The 27,179-nt window shown below is 54.5% G+C and overlaps 1 protein-coding gene across 3 annotated transcripts; it reads left to right on the top strand.

Moving 5' to 3' along the window:
• The first annotated feature begins 1,108 nt into the window (after positions 1 to 1,108).
• Positions 1,109 to 25,978, top strand: pip5k1aa (phosphatidylinositol-4-phosphate 5-kinase, type I, alpha, a). Of its 3 annotated transcripts, none has more exons than XM_088904967.1 (16): positions 1,109 to 2,225; positions 6,772 to 6,806; positions 7,971 to 8,063; positions 8,338 to 8,468; positions 14,017 to 14,134; positions 14,226 to 14,378; positions 16,713 to 17,012; positions 17,887 to 18,101; positions 19,380 to 19,463; positions 19,560 to 19,608; positions 19,722 to 19,806; positions 20,191 to 20,358; positions 20,447 to 20,576; positions 20,651 to 20,722; positions 21,459 to 21,549; positions 21,637 to 25,978. In XM_088904967.1, the coding sequence occupies exons 1-16, from the start codon at positions 2,168 to 2,170 to the stop codon at positions 21,637 to 21,639; spliced, it is 1,785 nt and encodes a 594-aa protein (XP_088761093.1). In that variant the 5' UTR covers positions 1,109 to 2,167; the 3' UTR covers positions 21,640 to 25,978. The 3 variants fall into 3 exon arrangements, with proteins under 3 accessions (XP_088761093.1, XP_088761091.1, XP_088761092.1); XM_088904965.1 differs by having other exon boundaries at positions 1,140 to 2,225; positions 21,634 to 21,754; XM_088904966.1 differs by lacking the exon at positions 1,109 to 2,225 and adding an exon at positions 5,027 to 5,123 and having other exon boundaries at positions 21,634 to 21,754.
• The last annotated feature ends 1,201 nt before the right edge of the window (positions 25,979 to 27,179 follow it).

Raw genomic sequence — 27,179 nt, 5'->3', positions numbered from 1 at the left:
AGGGGGAGATGGGAGCGCCTGGGTGATGGAGGGAGGGGTGTGCAGTACTGCTGTCCCACTGCAGTGAGGGTGCTGCTCTGAGCTGCCAGCCCGTCTGGGCTTGCCTCTGTGGGGGGTAGAATTCTCCGCTGGGCTGCTGGTGAGAAACGGCGCCTCTGTATCTCCACCCTGCCAACCGCTATCTTCAGGAAACACGGCTTTCTGCGGCTTCAGGAGAGCAGCTGTCAGATAAAAACTCGCTAAGGGTAATTTATTCTGTTGTTGTCTTTCTAGTTCTCCTTTCTTTTTACTGGATGCTTTCCTTTTTTAGAGAAATATTTTTAGAACTGCAGGCCAGCGTGACAGACCAAGACCCCAGTGCACAGCAGTCTGATCCAGTCCAGGTTTTACATAACAGCCAGTCAGTAATCCAGTGCACAGCAGTCTGATCCAGTCCAGGTTTTACATAACAGCCAGTCAGTAATCCAGTGCACAGCAGTCTGATCCAGTCCAGGTTTTACATAACAGGCAGTCAGTAATCCAGTGCACAGCAGTCTGATCCAGTCCAGGTTTTACATAACAGCCAGTCAGTAGTCCAGCCCATTTTCCCAGAAGCCATTTAATTTTCCAGTGCGAGTTTGGACTGTGGTAAGAAACCCATACAAACTGAGGGAGAACATGCAAACTCCACACAGACAGGACCCCAGAGTAGCCAGGCAGCAATGGCAACCTGTGAGTCACCCTGCTGCCTACTGTGGTTTCTATGAGCTGACAGATATGTATTGCCAAAGGTTCCACCACCACCATCCAGGTGGATGCTGCACATTGGTGGTGGTGGAGGGGAGTCCCCATTACCTGTAAAGCGCTTTGAGTGGCATGTCCAGAAAAGCGCTATATAAGTGTAAGCAATTAATTAATTAAAGGTGTACATACAGAGAGCAAGAGATGAGACAGCACGCAAGCCCCGCTCCAGACAAACAACCAGAACAATAAACGATGAGATTACAAATACCCGCCCCCCGCATTTCAAGCACCGTTGTTCCTGAACAGCACACAGCACGTGGTGTTTGCTTTCCTGTTCCGCTCTGCCCCCCTGACGTCACCCCGCCCCGTGCGCCTGCGCAGAGCGGCTCGCGTCGTGGGAGCCCTCGCCTCTCCGCGGAGAAACAGCTGATGGCGATGATGATGAAGATGATGGTGGTGATAATGAGGAGGAGAAGGAAGCGGACGAGGATGCCCTGGTGAAACACAAGAGCTGTGATGCTTGGGGAAGAAAAGAAGCTCGAAGAAAAACGCAGAAAACAATTTTTGTATTAAAATCGATCCCACCCCCCCCTACCACCACCTCTCTTCCGCCTGCATTTTGTTTTGTCTCCGGGAAGGAGTGCAGACACTGGCGCTGGTCTCTAACTGAGGGAGACGAGCCCTCGCACCGTCGGGGGCTTACGTTTATACATAAAGAGCGGCCGGGCTGAGTCCTGGCTCAGTGTCTCTCGGCTACAAGCCGATCCCGATCGGTTATCGATCCGGTGATTGATCCGCAGTCGCCGGCGGTGGCGCCCATGTGCGTTGGTTGCTTTGTGTCGCTGAGCACAAACGGCATCGACACACTCCTGGCGGCTTTTCACAGCTCCGACCGAGCCGATCTGAAGGAGATCGGGGCAGGACCATAATCATAACAGTAGAAAGAACGACGACATTATCATTATTTTGCGTGGGGAGAGCTCCCCGCGTTGGTGGGAGCGGCAGCGTGTCCAGAAGGTGCGAGAGACTTGCGGAGGAGGGAGTTGGGACTGTGTTTTTGTGTGTTTTGTTTTCTTGCTCTGCTGGGGGGGATGGGGTAGTTAAAAATCGTCGCTATTGATAATCTGTCTACGGATTCCGGAAGAGGTTTTTTTTTTATCCCGAGAAGTCGGAGCCGAAGGAGCGAAGTGTTACTGGGGACCTTTGTTTTTTTTCCTTCTTCTCCCTCCCTCCTTCGAGAGACAGACGCCCACAGACGCGCACACCGGCGCCCGCCTTGTTGTTTACCCGGTCCAGCGAGAGAGAGAGGGAGGAGACCGGAGGGAAACGGCAGAGAGAAGCGGGAGACACTGCCAGGAGCGGCCGGACCGGGAGCGGCCTCGGCGGGGTCAAGTGACTAGGAAACCTCGAGGCATCGGGCCCCCCCCCCTCCCGAGGGCGCAAAATGGCGACGGCGGCGGCGGCGGCGGCTCCCGTCACATCGGGCTCCTCGGCTCCCACAGGTAAAATGAACGTGAACAAATAAATCGAAGGATATCTAAACCTGCGGAAATGCGTATACCGTAAAGGGGCCTGCGAGGCCTGGGTTATACTTTGTGTTTTGGGAGGTTCGTGTTGGTCCGCCACCGCGTCGGACGAGTTAAACCGAATCCGACGTTGCTGATGCGGTAACGTTTTTTTTCCCTCCTCTGTTACCAAACACCGCTTTGTAAACAAATCTTCCATTAAAACGCACATTTAAGGTCAATAACATGACGAAAGTTAACCGAAGAGGGGTTATAGGTGCCTCCTGTTGTGTCGTGAGAGAACCGCAGACGGAGAGACGCAGGAATTTTCCACTAAGACTCGGACAGACCGCAAGAGCCTCCTAATAATTTGGCAGTCGATGCTCCAACCCCATTTTGAGGGTTTCACTACAGTATTGGGTTTTAAAGAGAGGAGAGAGGAACCTTTTCTATTCCTTTGTTAGTTTAAGGGTTGGGGGTGCACGGTATTTTGGCTTGCGAACCTCAGTATCTTTTTTTTTCCGTTTCACAAAACAGGGTTTTACTGTGTTACCAGAGATGTCGGACTCCACTCTGAATTTTTATAGTCTTGTCCATCAGACTGTCAGCGCACAGGACTAGTGGGATCCGTTCCGGGTTTTACCGTGTGCTCAGTCAGACGTGCAAAGTGATGCGATCCACTCCAGGTTTTACTGTGTGCTCAGTCAGATTCCCAGTGCACAGTGGTTAGGTTCACCCCAGGTTTTCTGGTGTTTTCAGCCAGCTGACCACACTGCAGTGGTCTGATCCTGTCGGGTTTTGATAGTGTTGTCACTCAGGTCGCTAATGCACAGCTGTTTGGTAACAGTAATCCAGGTTTTACTGTAGTTTACTAGGCTCCCCTGTGTAAAAGGCGGCCCCCAGCTACACAGTAAGTTGAGAAAGCTCACACAGTAGCCCTCAGGCTGGGTACTTCACTCCCGACTGTTACTGACTCCTGAATGAGAAAACTCCCAGTGTCTAGAATGACACTTGAACTCTGTATAAAAGAGGCTTCTTTGACTGTTGGATGTTGCTCTTCTGTTGTGCTCAAGTCGTGTTGAGTTTGGAGGCACCTCAGCCCAGTTTGGAGAGAACACCAGGATGCTCCTGCTCGCTGAGCTTTCTTTGCACAAAGGGTGGTGGGAGTGTGGAACAGGCTGCCCAACCATGCTGTTGAAGCTGCCACCCTAGCTTCTCTCCAGAGACAGCTGGTTAAGATCCACCAGCCAGGACAGGAGGCACTGCTTTACGCTACGGGTGGCGGGAGGGTGGAACAAGCACTTGGACAGCCATGTTGCCAAAGCCGAGGCCCCGGCTGCTTTCCAGAATCTGGGGGGGGGGGTGAGATCCTGGGATTAGCTGCTTAACTAGCAAAGGGGCTGTTGTCTGAATCCGCCCTCGTGTTCTCAGGCCATGTGGCTGGGAAGCAGGCGGTAGGGGTCAGTGAGGACAGCTGGAGCTGAGCAGATTCCTCAGGTTTGGAGGTGGTGGGGTGTAGAAGAAAAGGAACGTTTTCCAAGCTCCAGCTCGGCTAATGGCTTCACCAGGCGGTCGAGTCATGTGGCTGGAATTTGTGCAGGCGCTGCCCCTGCCTGTGAGGCAGAGTATTAATAATAACATACTTACACAGCGCTTTTCCTGGACACTCCACTTCACAGCGCTGTACAGGTAATGGGGATCCCCTCCACCAGCACCAGTGTGCAGCCCCACCTGGATGATGCGCCAGTCCGCTCCCCACACACCAGCTCTCAGTGGGGAGGAGAGCAGAGTGATGAAGCCAGTTCAGAGATGGGGGTTATTAGGAGGCCATGACTGGTACAGGCCAGGGGGAAATTTGGATTGGGAACAGAAGTCAAATTGGAGATGAGCGCCTGCAGTGTGGGAGTAGCATGCCGGTCTAGTTTCCTCACATCCCGAGGTTATCCAGGAGTATCGGTCTCCAGGCTACGGCGCAGTGAGCCGGAGAGGGAGGCAGTGTGTCTGGTTGATCTGGTTCAGTGTGCTGGGTGGTTCCTCTGCTCCTGTGTCCTGGAGCCCTATTAGCTCACATGTGTTGCTTCATGCTGCCCTGGTGACTGGGACCCTGGCTGTGATCTCTGGGGTGTTGGGGCTCATCCTGCACTGGGACCCCAGCCGGGTCTCTGGGGTGTAGGGGCTCATCCTGCACTGGGACCCCAGCCGGGTCTCTGGGGTGTAGGGGCTCATCCTGCACTGGGACCCCAGCCGGGTCTCTGGGGAGTAGGGGCTCATCCTGCACTGGGACCCAGAAACAGGCAGAGGGGTCAGAGGGGGAGATGGGAGTGCCTGGGTGATGGAGGGGATGGAGGGAGGGGTGTGCAGTACTGCTGTCCCACTGCAGTGAGGGTGCTGCTCTGAGCTGCCAGCCCGTCTGGGCTTGCCTCTGTGGGGGGTGGAATTCTCCGCTGGGCTGCTGGTGATCCAGTCCAGGTTTGGTGGTGTTGTCTGGGTGCACCCCTGTGTGTGTGTGTTTGATCTGCCGGTCAGGGCAGTACGCGCCTTCGCTGGAGCCTCCCTCATGTGCTGCTGGAGTGTTGATGCGGAGCTGCGGGGCTATTTATACCCAGCTGTATCTGGGAATGTTTATTTCTGCAGACCTGTGTAGGCTCTGCCCGTTAAACCGGGACCTGGCCGACAGAGTTGTCTGGTGAAGTCTGTCTGTCTGGCCCGACAGATGGGTAAAAATATCCCGGAGGAGTGCTGGAGCTGTCGCCAGTTACTACAGTAAACCGGGCATTAGCAGGCTGGATCCAGGAGGACGGGGGTCTGTCAGCGGACCTGACAGGGCTGTAACAGTCATGTCTTCTCCTGCAGATCTCAGGACTCAGTTCTGGAGAAGGCTGCACCTTCAGAGAGGTACTGGCATGGAGGAGCGCAGCATGCTGGGTGTGTGTGTGTGTGCACGGGCACGGGCACTAGCTGGAGTAGAGCAGAGCGAGGGAATGTGCTTTAACACGCTCGTGCAGGAGCCTCAGCCACCCGCTGGCCTGTCCGTTGCTCGAGCAGGCCGAGGGCTCTGTGCTCTCGTAGTCGTCTTTGTGTCCTGAGCCTCGGAGTGAGCGTGGGTTTGTTAAAATGCCATCTCCGCCCCCTTCTGTGGCGCGGTCTTCCAGCACCAGAGCAGGATGACCTCGCTGGTCCCTGTTTGCACCCCTGTGAGGTTCCTTCTGGAGATTGAAGGGCGCTACTGCATCATACTGTAACCCTACAGTCCAGAGATCGCTGGTCCAGTCTGGGTCACACTGTAACCCTACAGTCCAGAGATCACCGGTCCAGTCTGGGTCACACTGTAACTCTACAGTCCAGAGATCACCGGTCCAGTCTGGGTCACACTGTAACCCTACAGTCCAGAGATCACTGGTCCAGTCTGGGCTGGGTCACACTGTAACCCTACAGTCCAGAGATCACCGGTCCAGTCTGGGCCGGGTCACGCTGTAACCCTACAGTCCAGAGATCACCGGTCCAGTCTGGGCCAGGTCACACTGTAACCCTACAGTCCAGAGATCACTGGTCCAGTCTGGGTCACATTGTAACCCTACAGTCCAGAGATCACCGGTCCAGTCTGGGTCACACTGTAACCCTACAGTCCAGAGATCACCGGTCCAGTCTGGGTCACACTGTAACCCTACAGTCCAGAGATCACTGGTCCAGTCTGGGCCGGGTCACACTGTAACCCTACAGTCCAGAGATCACTGGTCCAGTCTGGGTCACATTGTAACCCTACAGTCCAGAGATCACCGGTCCAGTCTGGGTCACACTGTAACCCTACAGTCCAGAGATCACTGGTCCTGTTTAAGTTCCTTGCAGTCAGTTTGCTGTTTAGCTCTGTTTGTATGAACAGTCTCATTATGCAGTTGATTTCTCAGACTGTTTGCATGCTGAGGGCCGTTCTGAGCCTGGGCGGGGGGAGAGACTGGGAGCTGGACTCCCTGGTCTCCTGGCCTGAGGACGGTCTGCTCCCCAGCAGTCTGGCATGTTTGGGGTTGCAGTGGGGCGTGAGGTGGTGCTCGAGTTTCGTCTCTGGGCGAGAGCGTGGGTGCGATTGTGCACGGCCGTCCACTCACGGAGGAAGAGAGCGAACCCTGCCTGCACACTGCTCCATGTGGGTTTGCTGACCCCAGGGGACGCTGTGTGGGGAGCAGGTTTGCTGACCCCGGAGGACACTGTGTGGGGAGCAGGTTTGCTGACCCCAGGGGACGCTGGCCCCTGGGCTGAATTCCTGACCTGGGGTGCTGTCTGTGTGGAGTTTGCACGTTCTCATGTGGTTTGTGTGGGTTTCCTCTGGGCGCTCTGGAGTGGATGTCCTTCCCCCCCCGGAGAGCACGGCGTCTTGGCGACGGGGACCGTGGGGCTGGTCACGGTTGCCAGGCGCCCTGGTTTGGTCTGGAACAGCTGGTCCGACAGGCCCAGCCTGTGAGCCGCTCCTTCCTGCTCACGTCTCCCCTGCATGGGTGCGGCTCTATTCGATATGCTAAATCCCGTCCGTCTCTCTTTCTGTCTCCAGGGTCCACCGGCTCCCGGAAGATGACGGCTTCGGAGGTGAGTCAGGGTCCGGTCTTGCCACACGCAGTACCTGACATAGCAGCCCAGCTGTCCAGACCTGTGTGTGCTCACCTGGAGCTGTGAGAGATACAGTGTGCTGTGTCCTGTCTCTCCCGGGTGTCCAGACCTGTGTGTGCTCACCTGGAGCAGTGAGAGACACCGTGTGCTGTGTCCTGTCTCTCCCGGGTGTCCAGACCTGTGTGCTCACCTGGAAGAGTGAGAGATACAGTGTGCTGTGTCCTGTCTCTCCGGGGTGTCCAGACCTGTGTGTGCTCACCTGGAGCAGTGAGAGATACAGTGTGCTGTGTCCTGTCTCTCCCGGGTGTCCAGACCTGTGTGTGCTCACCTGGAGCAGTGAGAGACACCGTGTGCTGTATCCTGTCTCTCCCGGGTGTCCAGACCTGTGTGTGCTCACCTGGAGCAGTGAGAGATAGTGTGCTGTGTCCTGTCTCTCCCGAGTGTCCAGACCTGTGTGTGCTCACCTGGAGCTGTGAGAGATACAGTGTGGTGTGTCCTGTCTCTCCCGGGTGTCCAGACCTGTGTGTGCTCACCTGGAGCAGTAAGAGATACAATGTGCTGTGTCCTGTCTCTCCCAGGTGTCCATACCTGTGTGTGCTCACCTGGAAGAGTGAGAGATACAGTGTGCTGTCTCCTGTCTCTCCCAGGTGTCCATACTTGGCATCTGTTGTAGTATTTTCATAACACATTAGACCACACGGGCCCTAAAGGGACTGTTCTTCATTTACAGCCTGAAAGACATCAATCTCATTAGTCTCGGACTGAGAAGATTAGGATGGGACTTGATTCAGGTTTTCAAAGAGGCACTGAGGAATTCTGCACAGGGGGTCTCTTCAGAATAAACCAGAGGGCTCAAGTGGGAATGAGGGGGAAGCGCATTTTAAACTGATAACAGGAGGCGCTTCTTTACTCGAAGGGTTGTTGGAGTCTGGAACAAGCTGCTCTTTGTTGGTGAAGCTGATAACTTGGCCTGGGGTCAGTTAATGAATTCCGAAGCTGGTCGGCTGGGCTGAAAGCCTCCATCACTACCTGTTAACCCTCTCTGTGGATACCGGCAGCATGGTGACTCTTCCTCTCTTTCTCTCTCTTTTCTCCCTTGGAATACCTCTCTTCCCACCCTCCTCCCTCCTCTTCCTCTCCCAGGTCCCTGGCTCCTCGGGGATGCCCAGTTCCCAGACGTTGAAGAAGATCGGACACAGGGGGGTGGACCCTACGGGGGAGACCACATACAAAAAGGTCAGAGGTCAGCCTCCCTTGTTGGGGGGGGGGGGGGGGGGGGTAGGGGCTTGTACAACAGTGGTGGGCCCAGTGTCAGGCTGGACAAGCCCTCTCACTCTGCTGGGGTTGCTGGTCTGCATGGTCCACTACTCGCTGGACCGGACTGGCTTGAGCTCACTGAGGTCCGTTCTCGGGGTGCAGCCCTGCCTCTCCGCGCTCTCCCCCCAGCCCAGACGCGGTTCCGTCGGCTCCGCTGGCTGACGGCTCCTTCTTTCCCCCTCGTCCCCTGCAGACCACCTCCTCCGCCCTGAAGGGGGCGATCCAGCTGGGCATCACGCACACGGTGGGCAGCCTGAGCCAGAAGGCCGAGAGGGACGTGCTGATGCAGGACTTCGTGGTGGTGGAGAGCATCTTCTTCCCCGGGTTTGTCTGGCCCTCTCGAGCTGTGCTGATGTCCTGGAGTGTCCAGTCAGTGTGTCTGTGTTAACCCCCCTCTCTCTCAGTGCAGTGTTCATGTACTGGAGTGTCCAGTCAGTGTGTCTGTATGAACCCCTCTCTCTCAGTGCAGTGTTAATGTACTGGAGTGTCCAGTCAGTGTGTCTGTATTAACCCCCCTCTCTCTCAGTGCAGTGTTCATGTACTGGAGTGTCCAGTCAGTGTGTCTGTGTTAACCCCCCTCTCTCTCAGTGCAGTGTTAATGTACTGGAGTGTCCAGTCAGTCAGTGTGTCTGTATGAACCCCTCTCTCTCAGTGCAGTGTTAATGTACTGGAGTGTCCAGTCAGTGTGTCTGTATGAACCCCTCTCTCAGTGCAGTGTTAATGTACTGGAGTGTCCAGTCAGTGTGTCTGTATTAACCCCTCTCTCTCAGTGCAGTGTTAATGTACTGGAGTGTCCAGTCAGTGTGTCTGTATTAACCCCTCTCTCTCAGTGCAGTGTTAATGTACTGGAGTGTCCAGTCAGTCAGTGTGTCTGTATTAACCCCTCTCTCTCAGTGCAGTGTTAATGTACTGGAGTGTCCAGTCAGTGTGTCTGTATTAACCCCTCTCTCTCTCAGTGCAGTGTTAATGTACTGGAGTGTCCAGTCAGTGTGTCTGTATGAACCCCTCTCTCTCAGTGCAGTGTTAATGTACTGGAGTGTCCAGTCAGTGTGTCTGTATGAACCCCTCTCTCAGTGCAGTGTTAATGTACTGGAGTGTCCAGTCAGTGTGTCTGTATGAACCCCTCTCTCAGTGCAGTGTTAATGTACTGGAGTGTCCAGTCAGTCAGTGTGTCTGTATGAACCCCTCTCTCTCTCAGTGCAGTGTTAATGTACTGGAGTGTCCAGTCAGTCAGTGTGTCTGTATGAACCCCTCTCTCTCAGTGCAGTGTTAATGTACTGGAGTGTCCAGTCAGTCAGTGTGTCTGTATGAACCCCTCTCTCTCAGTGCAGTGTTAATGTACTGGAGTGTCCAGTCAGTGTGTCTGTATGAACCCCTCTCTCTCAGTGCAGTGTTAATGTACTGGAGTGTCCAGTCAGTGTGTCTGTATGAACCCCTCTCTCTCAGTGCAGTGTTAATGTACTGGAGTGTCCAGTCAGTGTGTCTGTATGAACCCCTCTCTCTCAGTGCAGTGTTAATGTACTGGAGTGTCCAGTCAGTCAGTGTGTCTGTATTAACCCCTCTCTCTCTCAGTGCAGTGTTAATGTACTGGAGTGTCCAGTCAGTAAGTGTGTCTGTATTAACCCCTCTCTCTCAGTGCAGTGTTAATGTACTGGAGTGTCCAGTCAGTGTGTCTGTATGAACCCCTCTCTCTCAGTGCAGTGTTAATGTACTGGAGTGTCCAGTCAGTGTGTCTGTATGAACCCCTCTCTCTCAGTGCAGTGTTAATGTACTGGAGTGTCCAGTCAGGGTGTCTGTATTAACCCCCCTCTCTCAGTGCAGTGTTAATGTACTGGAGTGTCCAGTCAGTGTGTCTGTATGAACCCCTCTCTCTCAGTGCAGTGTTAATGTACTGGAGTGTCCAGTCAGTGTGTCTGTATGAACCCCTCTCTCTCAGTGCAGTGTTAATGTACTGGAGTGTCCAGTCAGTCAGTGTGTCTGTGTTAACCCCTCTCTCTCTCAGTGCAGTGTTAATGTACTGGAGTGTCCAGTCAGTCAGTGTGTCTGTATTAACCCCTCTCTCTCTCAGTGCAGTGTTAATGTACTGGAGTGTCCAGTCAGTGTGTCTGTATTAACCCCTCTCTCTCTCAGTGCAGTGTTAATGTACTGGAGTGTCCAGTCAGTGTGTCTGTATGAACCCCTCTCTCTCAGTGCAGTGTTAATGTACTGGAGTGTCCAGTCAGTGTGTCTGTATGAACCCCTCTCTCAGTGCAGTGTTAATGTACTGGAGTGTCCAGTCAGTGTGTCTGTATGAACCCCTCTCTCAGTGCAGTGTTAATGTACTGGAGTGTCCAGTCAGTCAGTGTGTCTGTATGAACCCCTCTCTCTCTCAGTGCAGTGTTAATGTACTGGAGTGTCCAGTCAGTCAGTGTGTCTGTATGAACCCCTCTCTCTCAGTGCAGTGTTAATGTACTGGAGTGTCCAGTCAGTGTGTCTGTATGAACCCCTCTCTCTCAGTGCAGTGTTAATGTACTGGAGTGTCCAGTCAGTGTGTCTGTATGAACCCCTCTCTCTCAGTGCAGTGTTAATGTACTGGAGTGTCCAGTCAGTCAGTGTGTCTGTATTAACCCCTCTCTCTCTCAGTGCAGTGTTAATGTACTGGAGTGTCCAGTCAGTAAGTGTGTCTGTATTAACCCCTCTCTCTCAGTGCAGTGTTAATGTACTGGAGTGTCCAGTCAGTGTGTCTGTATGAACCCCTCTCTCTCAGTGCAGTGTTAATGTACTGGAGTGTCCAGTCAGTGTGTCTGTATGAACCCCTCTCTCTCAGTGCAGTGTTAATGTACTGGAGTGTCCAGTCAGGGTGTCTGTATTAACCCCCCTCTCTCAGTGCAGTGTTAATGTACTGGAGTGTCCAGTCAGTGTGTCTGTATGAACCCCTCTCTCTCAGTGCAGTGTTAATGTACTGGAGTGTCCAGTCAGTGTGTCTGTATGAACCCCTCTCTCTCAGTGCAGTGTTAATGTACTGGAGTGTCCAGTCAGTGTGTCTGTGTTAACCCCTCTCTCTCTCAGTGCAGTGTTAATGTACTGGAGTGTCCAGTCAGTCAGTGTGTCTGTATTAACCCCTCTCTCTCTCAGTGCAGTGTTAATGTACTGGAGTGTCCAGTCAGTGTGTCTGTATTAACCCCTCTCTCTCTCAGTGCAGTGTTAATGTACTGGAGTGTCCAGTCAGTGTGTCTGTATGAACCCCTCTCTCTCAGTGCAGTGTTAATGTACTGGAGTGTCCAGTCAGTCAGTGTGTCTGTATTAACCCCTCTCTCTCTCAGTGCAGTGTTAATGTACTGGAGTGTCCAGTCAGTGTGTCTGTATGAACCCCTCTCTCTCTCAGTGCAGTGTTAATGTACTGGAGTGTCCAGTCAGTGTGTGTGTATGAACCCCTCTCTCTCAGTGCAGTGTTAATGTACTGGAGTGTCCAGTCAGTGTGTCTGTATGAACCCCTCTCTCTCAGTGCAGTGTTAATGTACTGGAGTGTCCAGTCAGTGTGTCTGTATGAACCCCTCTCTCTCAGTGCAGTGTTAATGTACTGGAGTGTCCAGTCAGTGTGTCTGTATGAACCCCTCTCTCTCAGTGCAGTGTTAATGTACTGGAGTGTCCAGTCAGTGTGTCTGTATGAACCCCTCTCTCTCAGTGCAGTGTTAATGTACTGGAGTGTCCAGTCAGTGTGTCTGTATTAACCCCTCTCTCTCTCAGTGCAGTGTTAATGTACTGGAGTGTCCAGTCAGTCAGTGTGTGTGTATGAACCCCTCTCTCAGTGCAGTGTTAATGTACTGGAGTGTCCAGTCAGGGTGTCTGTATTAACCCCCCTCTCTCAGTGCAGTGTTAATGTACTGGAGTGTCCAGTCAGTCAGTGTGTCTGTATGAACCCCTCTCTCTCAGTGCAGTGTTAATGTACTGGAGTGTCCAGTCAGTGTGTCTGTATGAACCCCTCTCTCTCAGTGCAGTGTTAATGTACTGGAGTGTCCAGTCAGTGTGTCTGTATTAACCCCTCTCTCTCTCAGTGCAGTGTTAATGTACTGGAGTGTCCAGTCAGTGTGTCTGTATGAACCCCTCTCTCTCAGTGCAGTGTTAATGTACTGGAGTGTCCGGTCAGTGTGTCTGTATTAACCCCTCTCTCTCTCAGTGCAGTGTTAATGTACTGGAGTGTCCAGTCAGTCAGGGTGTCTGTATTAACCCCCCTCTCTCAGTGCAGTGTTAATGTACTGGAGTGTCCAGTCAGTGTGTCTGTATGAACCCCTCTCTCTCAGTGCAGTGTTAATGTACTGGAGTGTCCAGTCAGTGTGTCTGTATGAACCCCTCTCTCTCAGTGCAGTGTTAATGTACTGGAGTGTCCAGTCAGTGTGTCTGTATTAACCCCTCTCTCTCAGTGCAGTGTTAATGTACTGGAGTGTCCAGTCAGTGTGTCTGTATGAACCCCTCTCTCTCAGTGCAGTGTTAATGTACTGGAGTGTCCAGTCAGTCAGTGTGTCTGTATTAACCCCTCTCTCTCAGTGCAGTGTTAATGTACTGGAGTGTCCAGTCAGTGTGTCTGTATTAACCCCTCTCTCTCAGTGCAGTGTTAATGTACTGGAGTGTCCAGTCAGTGTGTCTGTATGAACCCCTCTCTCTCAGTGCAGTGTTAATGTACTGGAGTGTCCAGTCAGTGTGTCTGTATGAACCCCTCTCTCTCAGTGCAGTGTTAATGTACTGGAGTGTCCAGTCAGTGTGTCTGTATGAACCCCTCTCTCTCTCAGTGCAGTGTTAATGTACTGGAGTGTCCAGTCAGTCAGTGTGTCTGTGTTAACCCCTCTCTCTCAGTGCAGTGTTAATGTACTGGAGTGTCCAGTCAGTGTGTCTGTATGAACCCCTCTCTCTCAGTGCAGTGTTAATGTACTGGAGTGTCCAGTCAGTGTGTCTGTATGAACCCCTCTCTCTCAGTGCAGTGTTAATGTACTGGAGTGTCCAGTCAGTGTGTCTGTATGAACCCCTCTCTCTCAGTGCAGTGTTAATGTACTGGAGTGTCCAGTCAGTGTGTCTGTATGAACCCCTCTCTCTCAGTGCAGTGTTAATGTACTGGAGTGTCCAGTCAGTGTGTCTGTATGAACCCCTCTCTCTCTCAGTGCAGTGTTAATGTACTGGAGTGTCCAGTCAGTCAGTGTGTCTGTGTTAACCCCCCTCTCTCTCAGTGCAGTGTTAATGTACTGGAGTGTCCAGTCAGTGTGTCTGTATGAACCCCTCTCTCTCAGTGCAGTGTTAATGTACTGGAGTGTCCAGTCAGTGTGTCTGTATTAACCCCTCTCTCTCTCAGTGCAGTGTTAATGTACTGGAGTGTCCAGTCAGTGTGTCTGTATTAACCCCTCTCTCTCAGTGCAGTGTTAATGTACTGGAGTGTCCAGTCAGTGTGTCTGTATTAACCCCTCTCTCTCTCAGTGCAGTGTTAATGTACTGGAGTGTCCAGTCAGTGTGTCTGTATTAACCTCTCTCTCTCAGTGCAGTGTTAATGTACTGGAGTGTCCAGTCAGTGTGTCTGTATGAACCCCTCTCTCTCAGTGCAGTGTTAATGTACTGGAGTGTCCAGTCAGTGTGTCTGTATTAACCCCTCTCTCTCAGTGCAGTGTTAATGTACTGGAGTGTCCAGTCAGTGTGTCTGTATGAACCCCTCTCTCTCTCTCAGTGCAGTGTTAATGTACTGGAGTGTCCAGTCAGTGTGTCTGTATTAACCCCTCTCTCTCAGTGCAGTGTTAATGTACTGGAGTGTCCAGTCAGTGTGTCTGTATTAACCCCTCTCTCTCTCAGTGCAGTGTTAATGTACTGGAGTGTCCAGTCAGTGTGTCTGTATGAACCCCTCTCTCTCCCTCAGCGAGGGCAGTAACCTCACCCCAGCCCATCACTACAGTGACTTTCGCTTCAAGACCTACGCCCCCATCGCCTTCCGCTATTTCCGGGAGCTCTTCGGCATCCGGCCTGACGACTACCTGGTGAGTCCGGGGGACGCTGGCTGACCTGCCCCCTGCCTCTTACCCCATCGCTGCTTGGTTGTTGTTCTCATGGCCGTTCATTGGATTGCAGTACTCCCTGTGCAACGAGCCCCTGATTGAGCTCTCGAACTCGGGTGCGAGCGGATCTCTGTTCTACGTCTCCAGCGATGACGAGTTCATCATCAAGACTGTCCAGCACAAGGAGGCCGAGTTCTTGCAGAAGCTCCTGCCTGGATACTTCATGGTGAGGCTGGCTGACTCATCGCTCGTTTCTCTGTCCATGGAGCTATGTCTCTGTCTCCCTCTCCTGCTTCCTGCTGTTAATACTGTGTCTGGATTACACACATACAGTGTGTACTGGAGTGTCCAGTCAGTGTGTCTGTATGAACCCCTCTCTCTCAGTGCAGTGTTAATGTACTGGAGTGTCCAGTCAGTGTGTCTGTATGAACCCCTCTCTCTCAGTGCAGTGTTAATGTACTGGAGTGTCCAGTCAGTGTGTCTGTATGAACCCCTCTCTCTCAGTGCAGTGTTTATGTACTGGAGTGTCCAGTCAGTCAGTGTGTCTGTATTAACCCCTCTCTCTCTCAGTGCAGTGTTAATGTACTGGAGTGTCCAGTCAGTGTGTCTGTATTAACCCCTCTCTCTCAGTGCAGTGTTAATGTACTGGAGTGTCCAGTCAGTGTGTCTGTATGAACCCCTCTCTCTCAGTGCAGTGTTAATGTACTGGAGTGTCCAGTCAGTGTGTCTGTATTAACCCCTCTCTCTCAGTGCAGTGTTAATGTACTGGAGTGTCCAGTCAGTGTGTCTGTATGAACCCCTCTCTCTCAGTGCAGTGTTAATGTACTGGAGTGTCCAGTCAGTGTGTCTGTATGAACCCCTCTCTCTCAGTGCAGTGTTAATGTACTGGAGTGTCCAGTCAGTGTGTCTGTATGAACCCCTCTCTCTCAGTGCAGTGTTAATGTACTGGAGTGTCCAGTCAGTGTGTCTGTATGAACCCCTCTCTCTCAGTGCAGTGTTCATGTACTGGAGTGTCCAGTCAGTCAGTGTGTCTGTATGAACCCCTCTCTCTCAGTGCAGTGTTAATGTACTGGAGTGTCCAGTCAGTGTGTCTGTATTAACCCCTCTCTCTCAGTGCAGTGTTAATGTACTGGAGTGTCCAGTCAGTGTGTCTGTATTAACCCCTCTCTCTCAGTGCAGTGTTAATGTACTGGAGTGTCCAGTCAGTGTGTCTGTATGAACCCCTCTCTCTCTCTCAGTGCAGTGTTAATGTACTGGAGTGTCCAGTCAGTGTGTCTGTATGAACCCCTCTCTCTCAGTGCAGTGTTCATGTACTGGAGTGTCCAGTCAGTCAGTGTGTCTGTATGAACCCCTCTCTCAGTGCAGTGTTAATGTACTGGAGTGTCCAGTCAGTGTGTCTGTATGAACCCCTCTCTCTCAGTGCAGTGTTAATGTACTGGAGTGTCCAGTCAGTGTGTCTGTATGAACCCCTCTCTCTCAGTGCAGTGTTAATGTACTGGAGTGTCCAGTCAGTCAGTGTGTCTGTATTAACCCCTCTCTCTCTCAGTGCAGTGTTAATGTACTGGAGTGTCCAGTCAGTCAGTGTGTCTGTATTAACCCCTCTCTCTCTCAGTGCAGTGTTAATGTACTGGAGTGTCCAGTCAGTCAGTGTGTCTGTATTAACCCCTCTCTCTCTCAGTGCAGTGTTAATGTACTGGAGTGTCCAGTCAGTGTGTCTGTATTAACCCCTCTCTCTCTCAGTGCAGTGTTAATGTACTGGAGTGTCCAGTCAGTGTGTCTGTATTAACCCCTCTCTCTCTCAGTGCAGTGTTAATGTACTGGAGTGTCCAGTCAGTGTGTCTGTATTAACCCCTCTCTCTCTCAGTGCAGTGTTAATGTACTGGAGTGTCCAGTCAGTGTGTCTGTATTAACCCCTCTCTCTCTCAGTGCAGTGTTAATGTACTGGAGTGTCCAGTCAGTGTGTCTGTATGAACCCCTCTCTCAGTGCAGTGTTAATGTACTGGAGTGTCCAGTCAGTGTGTCTGTATTAACCCCTCTCTCTCTCAGTGCAGTGTTAATGTACTGGAGTGTCCAGTCAGTGTGTCTGTATGAACCCCTCTCTCAGTGCAGTGTTAATGTACTGGAGTGTCCAGTCAGTGTGTCTGTATGAACCCCTCTCTCTCAGTGCAGTGTTAATGTACTGGAGTGTCCAGTCAGTGTGTCTGTATGAACCCCTCTCTCTCAGTGCAGTGTTAATGTACTGGAGTGTCCAGTCAGTGTGTCTGTATTAACCCCTCTCTCTCAGTGCAGTGTTAATGTACTGGAGTGTCCAGTCAGTCAGTGTGTCTGTATGAACCCCTCTCTCTCAGTGCAGTGTTAATGTACTGGAGTGTCCAGTCAGGGTGTCTGTATTAACCCCTCTCTCTCAGTGCAGTGTTAATGTACTGGAGTGTCCAGTCAGTCAGTGTGTCTGTATTAACCCCTCTCTCTCAGTGCAGTGTTAATGTACTGGAGTGTCCAGTCAGTGTGTCTGTATGAACCCCTCTCTCTCAGTGCAGTGTTAATGTCTTGTTTCTTGTAGAACCTGAACCAGAACAAGCGGACCCTGCTGCCAAAGTTCTACGGGCTGTACTGTGTCCAGGCTGGAGGGAAGAACATCCGGATCGTGGTGATGAACAACCTCCTCCCGTGCGCCGTGCGCATGCACCTCAAGTACGACCTGAAGGGCTCCACCTACAAGCGCCGCGCCTCCGCCAAGGAGCGGGAGAAGAGGCTGCCCACCTTCAAGGACCTGGACTTCATCCAGGACATCCCGGACGGGCTCTTCCTGGAGCCCGACATGTACAGCGCCCTGAGCAAGACTATCCAGAGGGACTGCCTGGTGAGGCCCCGTCCCTCAGCCTAGCTCCTTGTCCTTTCACAGTGACCGCTTGCTCTCTGTCCCCACCGTGTCCCTACAGTGACCGCTTGCTCTCTGTCCCCACCGTGTCCCTACAGTGACCGCTCGCTCGCTCTCTGTCCCCACCGTGTCCCTACAGTGACCGCTCGCTCGCTCTCTGTCCCTACCGTGTCCCTACAGTGACCGCTCGCTCGCTCTCTGTCCCCACCGTGTCCCTACAGTGACCGCTTGCTCTCTGTCCCCACCGTGTCCCTGCAGTGACCGCTTGCTCTCTGTCCCCACCGTGTCCCTGCAGTGACCGCTCGCTCTCTGTCCCCACCGTGTCCCTACAGTGACCGCTCGCTCGCTCTCTGTCCCCACCGTGTCCCTACAGTGACCGCTCGCTCTCTGTCCCCACCGTGTCCCTACAGTGACCGCTCGCTCTCTGTCCCCACCGTGTCCCTACAGTGACCGCTCGCTCGCTCTCTGTCCCCACCGTGTCCCTACAGTGACCGCTCGCTCTCTGTCCCCACCGTGTCCCTACAGTGACCGCTCGCTCTCTGTCCCCACCGTGTCCCTACAGTGACCGCTCGCTCTCTGTCCCCACCGTGTCCCTACAGTGACCGCTTGCTCTCTGTCCCCACCGTGTCCCTGCAGTGACCGCTTGCTCTCTGTCCCCACCGTGTCCCTGCAGTGACCGCTTGCTCTCTGTCCCCACCGTGTCCCTACAGTGACCGCTCGCTCGCTCTCTGTCCCCACCGTGTCCCTACAGTGACCGCTCGCTCGCTCTCTGTCCCCACCGTGTCCCTACAGTGACCGCTCGCTCTCTGTCCCCACCATGTCCCTACAGTGACCGCTCGCTCTCCTCTCTCTGCAGCTGCTGCAGAGCTTCAAGATCATGGATTACAGTCTGCTGGTGGGAGTGCACAACCTGGAGCAGGCCCAGCGCGAGCGAAACCTGGAGTGGAGTGCGGAGGGGGCCGTGACCCCTGACCAGCGCCGGCCTGGCGGGCAGAAGGCCTTGTACTCCACCGCCATGGAGTCCATCCAGGGGGAGGCCCGCGGTAAGGGCACGGTGGAGACGGATGACCAGTGAGTGCAGAATCCTTTTCATTATCGTGGTGGATAGGGGCCAGTAACCAGGGCAGGCTGTGGCACAACACCGTGATCACTGTCATCCCCGATCGCTCTCCTGATGCGAGTCAGTGCACAGTGCAGTCCCACAGCCTCGTCACTGTCAGCCCCGATCGCTCTCCTGATGCGAGTCAGTGCACAGTGCACTCCCACAGCCTCGTCAATATCAGCCCCGATCGCTCTCCTGATGCGAGTCAGTGACACGATACAGTCCCACAGCCTCGTCACTGTCAGCCCCGATCGCTCTCCTGATGCGAGTCAGTGCACAGTGCAGTCCCACAGCCTCGTCAATATCAGCCCCGATCGCTCTCCTGATGCGAGTCAGTGCAGTCCCACAGTCTCGTCACTGTCAGCCCCGATCGCTCTCCTGATGCGAGTCAGTGCAGTCCCACAGTCTCATCAATATCAGCCCCGATCGCTCTCCTGATGCAAGTCAGTGCAGTCCCACAGTCTCATCAATATCAGCCCTGATCGCTCTCCTGATGCGAGTCAGTGCAGTCCCACAGCCTTGTCACTGTCAGCCCTGATCGCTCTCCTGATGCGAGTCAGTGACACGATACAGTCCCACAGCCTCGTCAATATCAGCCCCGATCGCTCTCCTGATGCGAGTCAGTGCACAGTGCACTCCCACAGTCTCGTCACTGTCAGCCCCGATCGCTCTCCTGATGCGAGTCAGTGCACAGTGCAGTCCCACAGCCTCGTCAATATCAGCCCCGATCGCTCTCCTGATGCGAGTCAGTGCACAGTGCAGTCCCACAGCCTCGTCACTGTCAGCCCCGATCGCTCTCCTGATGCGAGTCAGTGCACAGTGCACTCCCAGAGCCTCGTCACTGTCAGCCCTGATCGCTCTCCTGATGGGAGACGCCAGCGTGTCTGCCTGTTTTCTTTTTTCTTTGGCTTACCCAGGTGGACAGCTGAGTGTAGTAGTTCCCTGTTATTAACTGGGCTCCAGCAACCAGTCCACAGCCCTGACTGCCGGGCCGCACTGCTGCCATGTAGTGGGATATCGTTCCGATAATAAGGTTATACTGTGCCTGTCAATCAGAACTCAGTAGCGTTACAAAGAACAGAGAGTGTGGGTGCTGTTATCCGTCTCGCAGTAAAGTATCAGGGGCACAGCGGAGACGGTCAGCGGGCCGAGTGGATATCAGTGCTGACCGGTCGACAGTACCGGCATCGCGATCGATACCCTTCCCGCTGCTGGCTGACTTGTCGCCCGTCGTGTTGTTGACGCAGGATGGGAGGGATCCCGGCGCGGAACGCCAAGGGAGAGAGGCTGCTGATCTACATCGGCATCATCGACATCCTGCAGTCCTACAGGTAAGCTGCGGAGCAGAAGGTCAGAGGGTCTGGGGGTCTAGGGGCCTGGGCCCCCTGTCCGCCCCACGCCTGACCCCATCGTCTCCCGTCCCGCAGGTTCGTCAAGAAGCTGGAGCACTCCTGGAAGGCGCTCGTCCACGACGGGGTGAGAGACTCCGCGCTTTTCCGGGCCCGATCCCGCCCTGCGGTGCCCAGTCTTGTCTGGTCCAGTGCGGCCCAGCCCGTGGGTCAGCCCTAACCCTGGTCTGTCTCTCTCAGGACACGGTGTCGGTTCACAGGCCGGGCTTCTACGCAGAGAGGTTCCAGAAGTTCATGTGCAACACAGTCTTCAAGAAGATCCCATGTAAGAGAGCCTGGCCCGGTCAGGGGGGGGTGTGGGGGTGGGTATGGGTGTGTGTGGGCAGGTATGTGTGGGGGTGGGTTTCTGTGAGTGGGTATGATTGTGGATGGGTATGTGTGTGTGGAGGGGGGTTTCTGTGAGTGGGTATGATTGTGGATGTGTGTGTGTGTGGGGGGGAGGGGGTATGATTGTGGGTGGGTATGGGGGTGTGTGTGTGGAGGGGGGAGTGGGTATGTGTGTGTGGAGGGGGGAGTGGGTATGGGTGTGTGTGTGGAGGTGGGTGTCTGTGGGTGGGTATGGGGGTGCGTATGGAGTTGTGGAGCATGGTTAAGGGATGTGTGAGGGGGGTACAGATCTGGTCTCACCTGCTCTTGTCTTCTCCCTCAGTGAAGCCCTCACCCTCCAAGAAGAGCCGCGGGGGGGGCCAGGGGGGCATGCGACGGACGATCACGGGGGGCACGGCCCCCCACCAGCACCAGAACCCCCACCTAGAGCCCCGGCTGGTCTATCACTCGCACCTCCACCACAGCAGCGCCGAGGCCGACGGCGAGACCGGTGAGAGCGGAGGAGTGTGCCGGGGGGTCCGCTGGCAGGCCTGCTTCGCAGCTGGGGTCTGATCTGCTGTTTGTCTCCTCCTCCGCAGGCATGCAGTCAGGCCGCCCTGACCTCCTCCCGAGGACCCCTCCCCTGGATGAGGCCGTCAGCGACTCCGTGGAAACGACCCTGTCGACCTCGTCGCTGGGCAGCGCCGGGCAGCACTCTCCCCTTCGCAGGCAAGAGCTCGTCGTCCTCCCTCTCTCTCTCTCCCCCTCGCTCCTCTCTCTCTGACGCCTCCCTCTCGCTGCAGGTCGGTAGGTGTGGAGGTGCACAAGCCTGCCAGCACAGAGCAGGACAGTGGCTCACCCAACACTCAGGCCAGGTAACACTGGGGACAGAGACACTGAGAGGGACAGACTGCCTGACTGACTGGGGGACAGAGACACACTGAGAGGGACAGACTGCCTGACTGACTGGGGGACAGAGACGCACTGAGAGGGACAGACTGGACTGACTGACTGGGGGACAGAGACGCACTGAGAGGGACAGACTGGACTGCCTGACTGGGGGACAGAGACACACTGAGAGGGACAGACTGCCCGACTGGGGGACAGAGACACACACTGAGAGGGACAGCCTGCCTGACTGACTGGGGGACAGAGACACACTGAGAGGGACAGCCTGCCTGACTGACTGGGGGACAGAGACACACTGAGAGGGACAGCCTGCCTGACTGACTGGGGGACAGAGACACACACTGAGAGGGACAGACTGGACTGGCTGACTGGGGGACAGAGACACACTGAGAGGGACAGCCTGCCTGACTGACTGGGGGACAGAGACACACTGAGAGGGACAGACTGACTGGGGGACAGAGACGCACGCTGAGAGGGACAGACTGGACTGGCTGACTGGGGGACAGAGACGCACACTGAGAGGGACAGACTGGACTGGCTGACTGGGGGACAGAGACGCACACTGAGAGGGACAGACTGGACTGGCTGACTGGGGGACAGAGACGCACACTGAGAGGGACAGACTGGACTGGCTGGGCCCTGTCAAACTGACTCCCCCCTCTCTCCTCCCTGTGTCTCGCCCTGTCCGTCCCTGCCGGGCAGTTTGGAAGAGGAGGCGCCGCTGGATCAGCTCCCGGGCAGCGAGGACGCCATCTCTCTGAGGGACATCGTCCCCGAGACCAACATCTGTTTCGTAAGTGTGTCCTCCGGCCCCGCCAGCCCCCCGCACACAGCTCCCTCCTCGCCGAGGGTCCGACTTTCACCCTCTGTGTCCCAGCAGTGAGCCAGGGGGCCGCGCCCGGAGGCCGGAGATTCCTGGAAGGAGGCGCTGAAGGAAGAGGAGGAGGCGGGGGGCGACGGGAGCTGGCGGCGGGAGAGGAGGCCATGTGCTGTTCGGGGGGCGGGGCGGGGAGCGAGGAGGGGGGCACGAGGCGGCGCGTGTTCGGGCTGGGTGGTGATGGGACAGCCTGGCGCAGCTGGGGGAGGCCGGGAGAGGGAATTCCGATCCGGGATCTGCTGCTCCCGCCCGTCACCCAGAACGCCTCTAAGAGCCTGCTCTGCATCGACCAGGGGGGGGCGCGGGGGTCCCCCCTGCCTCCCTGAAACCTGCCCCGCTCCCTGGCTCTCCAGGAATGTCTCCGGGAATCCCAGCGGCGCGGACACCGGCTCCCTCCCTTCCGGACACCGGGAACTGTCAGTAAAGTGGTCTGGTTGCTCTCTGTGGGTCTCTTTTCCTCGGATCTTGGCGGGAACTTGGGGAACGACCCCCCCTCTCTGGCCCGCAACACTCTCTCCAGACACACCCAGGCCTCTGCTGGCTGGGCCAGGAGCAGAGCTCTGGCTGGAACCCTCTGTTTTTAAACACGTTTTTATTCTCTGAAGCAAAGCCCGGAGCCGCCCGCTGGCGGGGAGTATGGATCACGTTCGGACACGAAGGACCGGCCTGGGCCCTCCCCCCTCCTCCTCCTCCTCCTCCTCGCTCCGGAGCAGGGGCGTGACTGGGCCTGCTTCTCTCTGCCCACTCTTCAGCCTCCAGTCCCTCTGTCCGTGTGCCCAGCTGTGCCTCCGAGTCCAGCCTGTCCACCTCCGTGCCCCGCAGCCCGCTCAGACACGTGCTCACACACTCACTCAGATGCACAGATGTGGTGCAGTTCGGGCAGACAGCCAGGGCCTTCCCAACAGTCTGCTGAATTATGGGACCGCTTCCTTCACCCTCCAGTGGCCCGAGGGCTGGAGATCAGGTCATTAATGGTCCCGCAGCGCAGAAGCCCGACCCAGTGTGGTGGAAGAGTTGTGGTTGACCAGTCCTGCAGGGCCTGATGCAGATGCTCTGGCAGGAGGCTGTTATTTACACTACAGGTGCTGTGGAAGGGGTCGGGTTGGCTGGTTTTGGGAAGGGGGGGTGGGCGTTGTTTCCTTCGACGTGACGAGTGCCTTCCTCCTCTGTGCCCAGCTAGGTCACGATTTCCAGTCTTGATGGAATACAGTGTATGAATATCCCTAATTTGTAAGGGGCAGGAGCTTAAATCTGTCACAGATCACAGAGAGACTGGGGCTCCTTTACAGCTCTCTGTCTGTCCCAGACTGGCAGGGAGATTAATATCCTGACTCTATAAGGGCTGTGTATCTATCTGTAACAGAGACACAGATCACAGTGAGACTGGGGCTCCTGTAAAGCTCTCTCAGAGCTCAGGGTTTCTGCTGAATGATTTGGGGAGAGTGGGTTCTGTATGTAAAGTGCACACACGCAGCGCTGGGGAGGTGCCTGTGTCCTGTGCCCACACAAGCGTATGCTAATGTACAGTACTGCCCCCCCCCCCCCACGAGTTTTAATGTGTGCAGGAGAAGGGGTGGAAGCATCGTGCAAAGGGAGGTTGCAGCCGAGAGGAGGCCCTCTGTGCCTTGGTGGAAGACGAGGACTTTCAGAGAGATTCTTACCGCTGTTGTCGATGAATGTAGCGCCCTCAGTGCAGGGGAATGGGGGGGTCTCTTTCTGTGGCTGAGTGCATGCATGTATATTAAAATGTGCGTGGGTGAGCTTCAGAGGGTCATCGGGTCAGGTGTTCGCAGTCGCCGGGCCGGAGCTGTAGAAGACCACCTGCCCTACTGAGGACGCGTCTCCCACCCTTCAGGAACCCGCAGGAAGAGGGGAGCGCCGCATTCCCAGTCCTGCTCCGGGGTTCCCACACGGGCTCCTGATCCGCCTGCGTGCTCAGTTAAAATATCAAACGTTAAACGGACCTCAGCCTGGTCTCGCGCACCTCCTACTTTCCCCAGTTCCTGAACACGCAGGGTCGTCCAGCTCAAGGGGCTTGAGCAGCCCTCTGCCCTTCGAGCGGACGGACAGCCTGCGGCGGCGTCTCCTGCCAGCTGGCCGGCTGCTTCAGTCTGGGATTCCCGGGAGGTAGAGAGAGAGCCGGGCGCGGGGCCCCAGGACAGGGATTGGGAACTGGGGCGGAGGCCGGGGCGTTGTGTGTTTTAGGCTCTAGGTCCGGTTTCTCTCGTTCTCTCGGCGCTGGGACTGGTGTGATCGTGGCACTGAGAGGAACAGGCACCGGCACGCGGGCAAAACAGGACCCCTTTCATTCAGCCTGGCATGGGCCTGAGAGGCCCGTAGGTGGCGCTCTCTCCCTGCTGGAGGGCTGTTCTTATAGCCAGAGGGGCAAAGACTTCAGAATCTGTTTATTGAGCTAGTTCACTAATTGTGTGTCCTGGGTGCTGTGAAATCCAGGGGCAGTGACCAAGCGTCCCCCCCCCCCCCCCCATTTACAGAGTATTCTCTTCGGGCAGGGGCTAACGATCACCTTCATCTTCGAGACTAATTAAGATACTAATTGAAAGCTGCACCAGAATGGTTTGGGCTAGATTTATACTACTAATACTTACCCGCAGTGAGGATAAGCTGGGGCTTGGCGGGATGTCTCCCGGTGCAGCTCGAAGCTGATCTGGGGGTTCGGGGTTCAGGGTTCGTCCTTGGCCGGAGACTCGTCCGTCTCTCTCGGGATGAAGACGATGAGAATCGAATGAGGTTTTTTTTTAGGTTCTCCAGACTGGCAGCTGGTCTTGCAGATTTTCCTCTTTGTTTACAGAAGCTTTGGCGACGATGATTATGCAGATACACGAAAGGCTTGACGCCTCCAACCCCCCCCCCCATCCCCAACAGGACACTGCTGCTCCTCTTAAAGCCGTCTCGTCCCGAGTGGGCCCTGACTCGCGCAGGGACTCTGTACAGAGCACAACTCCAAGCACAAGGCCGAGCATGCACAAACACTAAAGGGTCTGGGGCTTGGAAATGTACAGCTAGGGTCTTAGAAAGACTAGCCTGCATTAGGTGTGCAACAGGCTGTTGGCCTTTGAGTTTTGACAGGGAAAACAAATGAGTCTTGAACAGAACACATGCATGACAGCTGGACTCCCATTGAGCAGCAGTCTGATCCACCCCACTGTCACTCAGAGCCTTGCAGCTGGTGGTATAACCTGGAGTGGATCTGACTCTTGTGTACCAGGAGCCTGACTGAAAGCACTGTAAAACCTGGAGTGGATCTGGCTCAAAACACTAGTACCTGGTGTAGATCTGACTGTTGTGCATTGTGGGTCTGACCAATGGAAAAAAAAACCAGGAGTGGATCGGACGGCCGTGCCCTGGGAACACTAAATCCTGGAGTGGAACAGACTGCTGTCCAATAGGAGCCTTAAATGCCCCTGATTGTTGAATCTCCTTGTCTTCTGTTCTTCTTTAGCTCTTAGGGCTTTTAATTGACTGTGCAATTTAATTGGCCTGGACTCTGCAGTTTTCTTCATGCTCTGTTGAAGGTTTGAGTGAAGGGCAGGCTAAAACCAGAGACGTCAAGCTGTTGAGCTGGTCAGCTAATGACTATAAACCTGCGCGTTCAGCCAGAGACAACAGGGCTGGCCTGGCCCCTTCTGAAACCAGGTCTTTCACTCCCTTCCCGAGCGTAATTAAACCGCTCCTATCCTCGTTCACTACTGACAGCCCAGCCTTCAGCTTTGTGTTTGGGAGGTGGTACTGGAGAAGGGCTGATTCCTGATGTCTCCGACGTGTGCGATGATGCGATCCACCGTGGCCCGGATTCTGCTTTCTCCGGGTCAGAACCACGAGCTCATTCCATTAAACCGACTGAAGCTTATTGAACAAACTCAGCTTTTCTGTATCTGCTGTTTGCTGTTGTAGTTCGGTCTCTACATGCTGTTGATATTGACGGAGCTGGCAGCTGTCCCGAAGGTGTGTTGTACACAATTAAAGGGCTCAGAAGGACGATGTTTTTAACTTTTGTGACTTTGCATCATCCCGTAAATCCTGTTCTAATAATTAATATTGTAATTAATTAACCTCTTGCTGCTTTTACATTGCTCTATGGTTCTGGTCAAAGAACTGGAAATGTGATCTTTACCGTTTGTACACTTTTGTTTTGTTTTTTATAATGGTTACCATCTTTTAAAAGACTATTGTGTCTCTTAATTATACCTGTATGTAACTGTATATATCTGTCACAGAAAGGCCTTCTTCTCTTGTGATACTCTGCTTGTTTCTACAGCGTTTCAGTGATCTGGTCTCTTCAGTTCTCAGATTTGAAATAAAAACGTGCTTTTTTTGCCGTGAACTGAATCTGTTGGGTTTTTTTTTTGTCCGATATAGATTAATGAAAAATAGGGGCAGGGTGGAAGGCCAGTTTGCAGTGCTGCCTCCATTCTGGGTTCTAAACTGGCCTGGGGCAGTGGTCTTCTGGGTGGAGTTTGCATGTCCTTCGCCATGTGGATAAGGGTTTCCCTCCCCCACAGCCTGAAGACATGCAGCGACAAGATTGAAGGTCCCCCAGCTTCCACCTGCACAGCTGGGGTACAGGGGTCCCCTGACCCACAGGGGGGCCAGGTCAGTGTGTGTCTGCAGGTTTTCGTTCCAGTCTGACTCTTAACGACCTCAGTCAGCTCGTTACTGGCTTGATCGGACCAGTTTAACGACTTCTCCCAGCTCATCGCGTGCCACTGCTTTGCCAAGGCCTGGAAGCCCAGTGGGCACAGCACCCTCTCCTGGGGTCGTTCAGCTGCTGCATGGTCTGCGTGGAGCCACGGAACTGATCCGTGCTGTGGGGCGCAGCCTCTGCGCAGACGTCCGGGAGGACCCCTGGGTGCCATCCTGCCTCCGTACTTACTCGAGCTCCCTGGGTGGGGTGGCGACTCTGTGGCTCAGGATCTGTGCCTGGGGCCGGAAGGTTGCAGGTTTGAATCCCGCAGCCGGCAGAGGAATCCTACTCTGTTGGGCTCCTGAGCAAGGCCCTTAACCCCAGGGGCCCTGTATAAATGGCTGACCCTTTGCTCTGACCCCCAGCTTCTCTCCCTGTCTGTGTGTCTCATGGAGAGCAAGCTGGGGTCTGCGAAAAGACAAATTCCTGATACAAGAAATTGTATAGGGCCAATAAAGTGGTCTGATCTTCTAATTGACACAACAGGCTGCTCGGTCGGCACCCCAACGAGCATTTTTCCTATTCAGAAGGTCGGAGACTGGTCGCTGGTTCCAGTTCCCTCTGCAGATGCTGCTGCTGGTGTCCCTGACCAGGGGGGCTTTGCTACTGGTTTCATGGGCCTTGTGTGGAGCGATGCCGCCCTCTGGTGCTGGAAAGAGAATCTACCGGCTCTGAGAATTCACAAATTCATACAAGAGCCTCGAAAAGCCGACTCCTGCCGATAGCGAAAATCCACTTGTTTCTGCACTTTTAAAATCTTCTTCAGTTTGGAAGAGCTTTAGTGGCATGACCGAATAAAGTGTTGCTGAAGCAGATACAATAAACGCCAGCAGCTAACTCA

The sequence above is a fragment of the Atractosteus spatula genome, chromosome 25 (assembly GCF_055471065.1).
Source record: "Atractosteus spatula isolate fAtrSpa1 chromosome 25, fAtrSpa1.hap1, whole genome shotgun sequence".
In the NCBI taxonomy this organism is placed as follows: domain Eukaryota; kingdom Metazoa; phylum Chordata; class Actinopteri; order Semionotiformes; family Lepisosteidae; genus Atractosteus; species Atractosteus spatula.
Note: the sequence above shows the minus strand (reverse complement) of the source record. Positions and strands in the feature narration are given on the sequence as shown.

What these genes read in the sequence shown, in the direction of transcription:
- pip5k1aa (XM_088904965.1), top strand. Translation starts at nt 2,168, where the DNA reads ATGGCGACGGCGGCGGCGGCGGCGGCTCCCGTCACATCGGGCTCCTCG. An exon ending in GGGAGACCACATACAAAAAG is followed by an intron (nt 8,064 to 8,337) that starts GTCAGAGGTCAG and finishes CGTCCCCTGCAG; the next exon opens with ACCACCTCCTCCGCCCTGAA. An exon ending in CAGCACTCTCCCCTTCGCAG is followed by an intron (nt 20,577 to 20,650) that starts GCAAGAGCTCGT and finishes CTCTCGCTGCAG; the next exon opens with GTCGGTAGGTGTGGAGGTGC.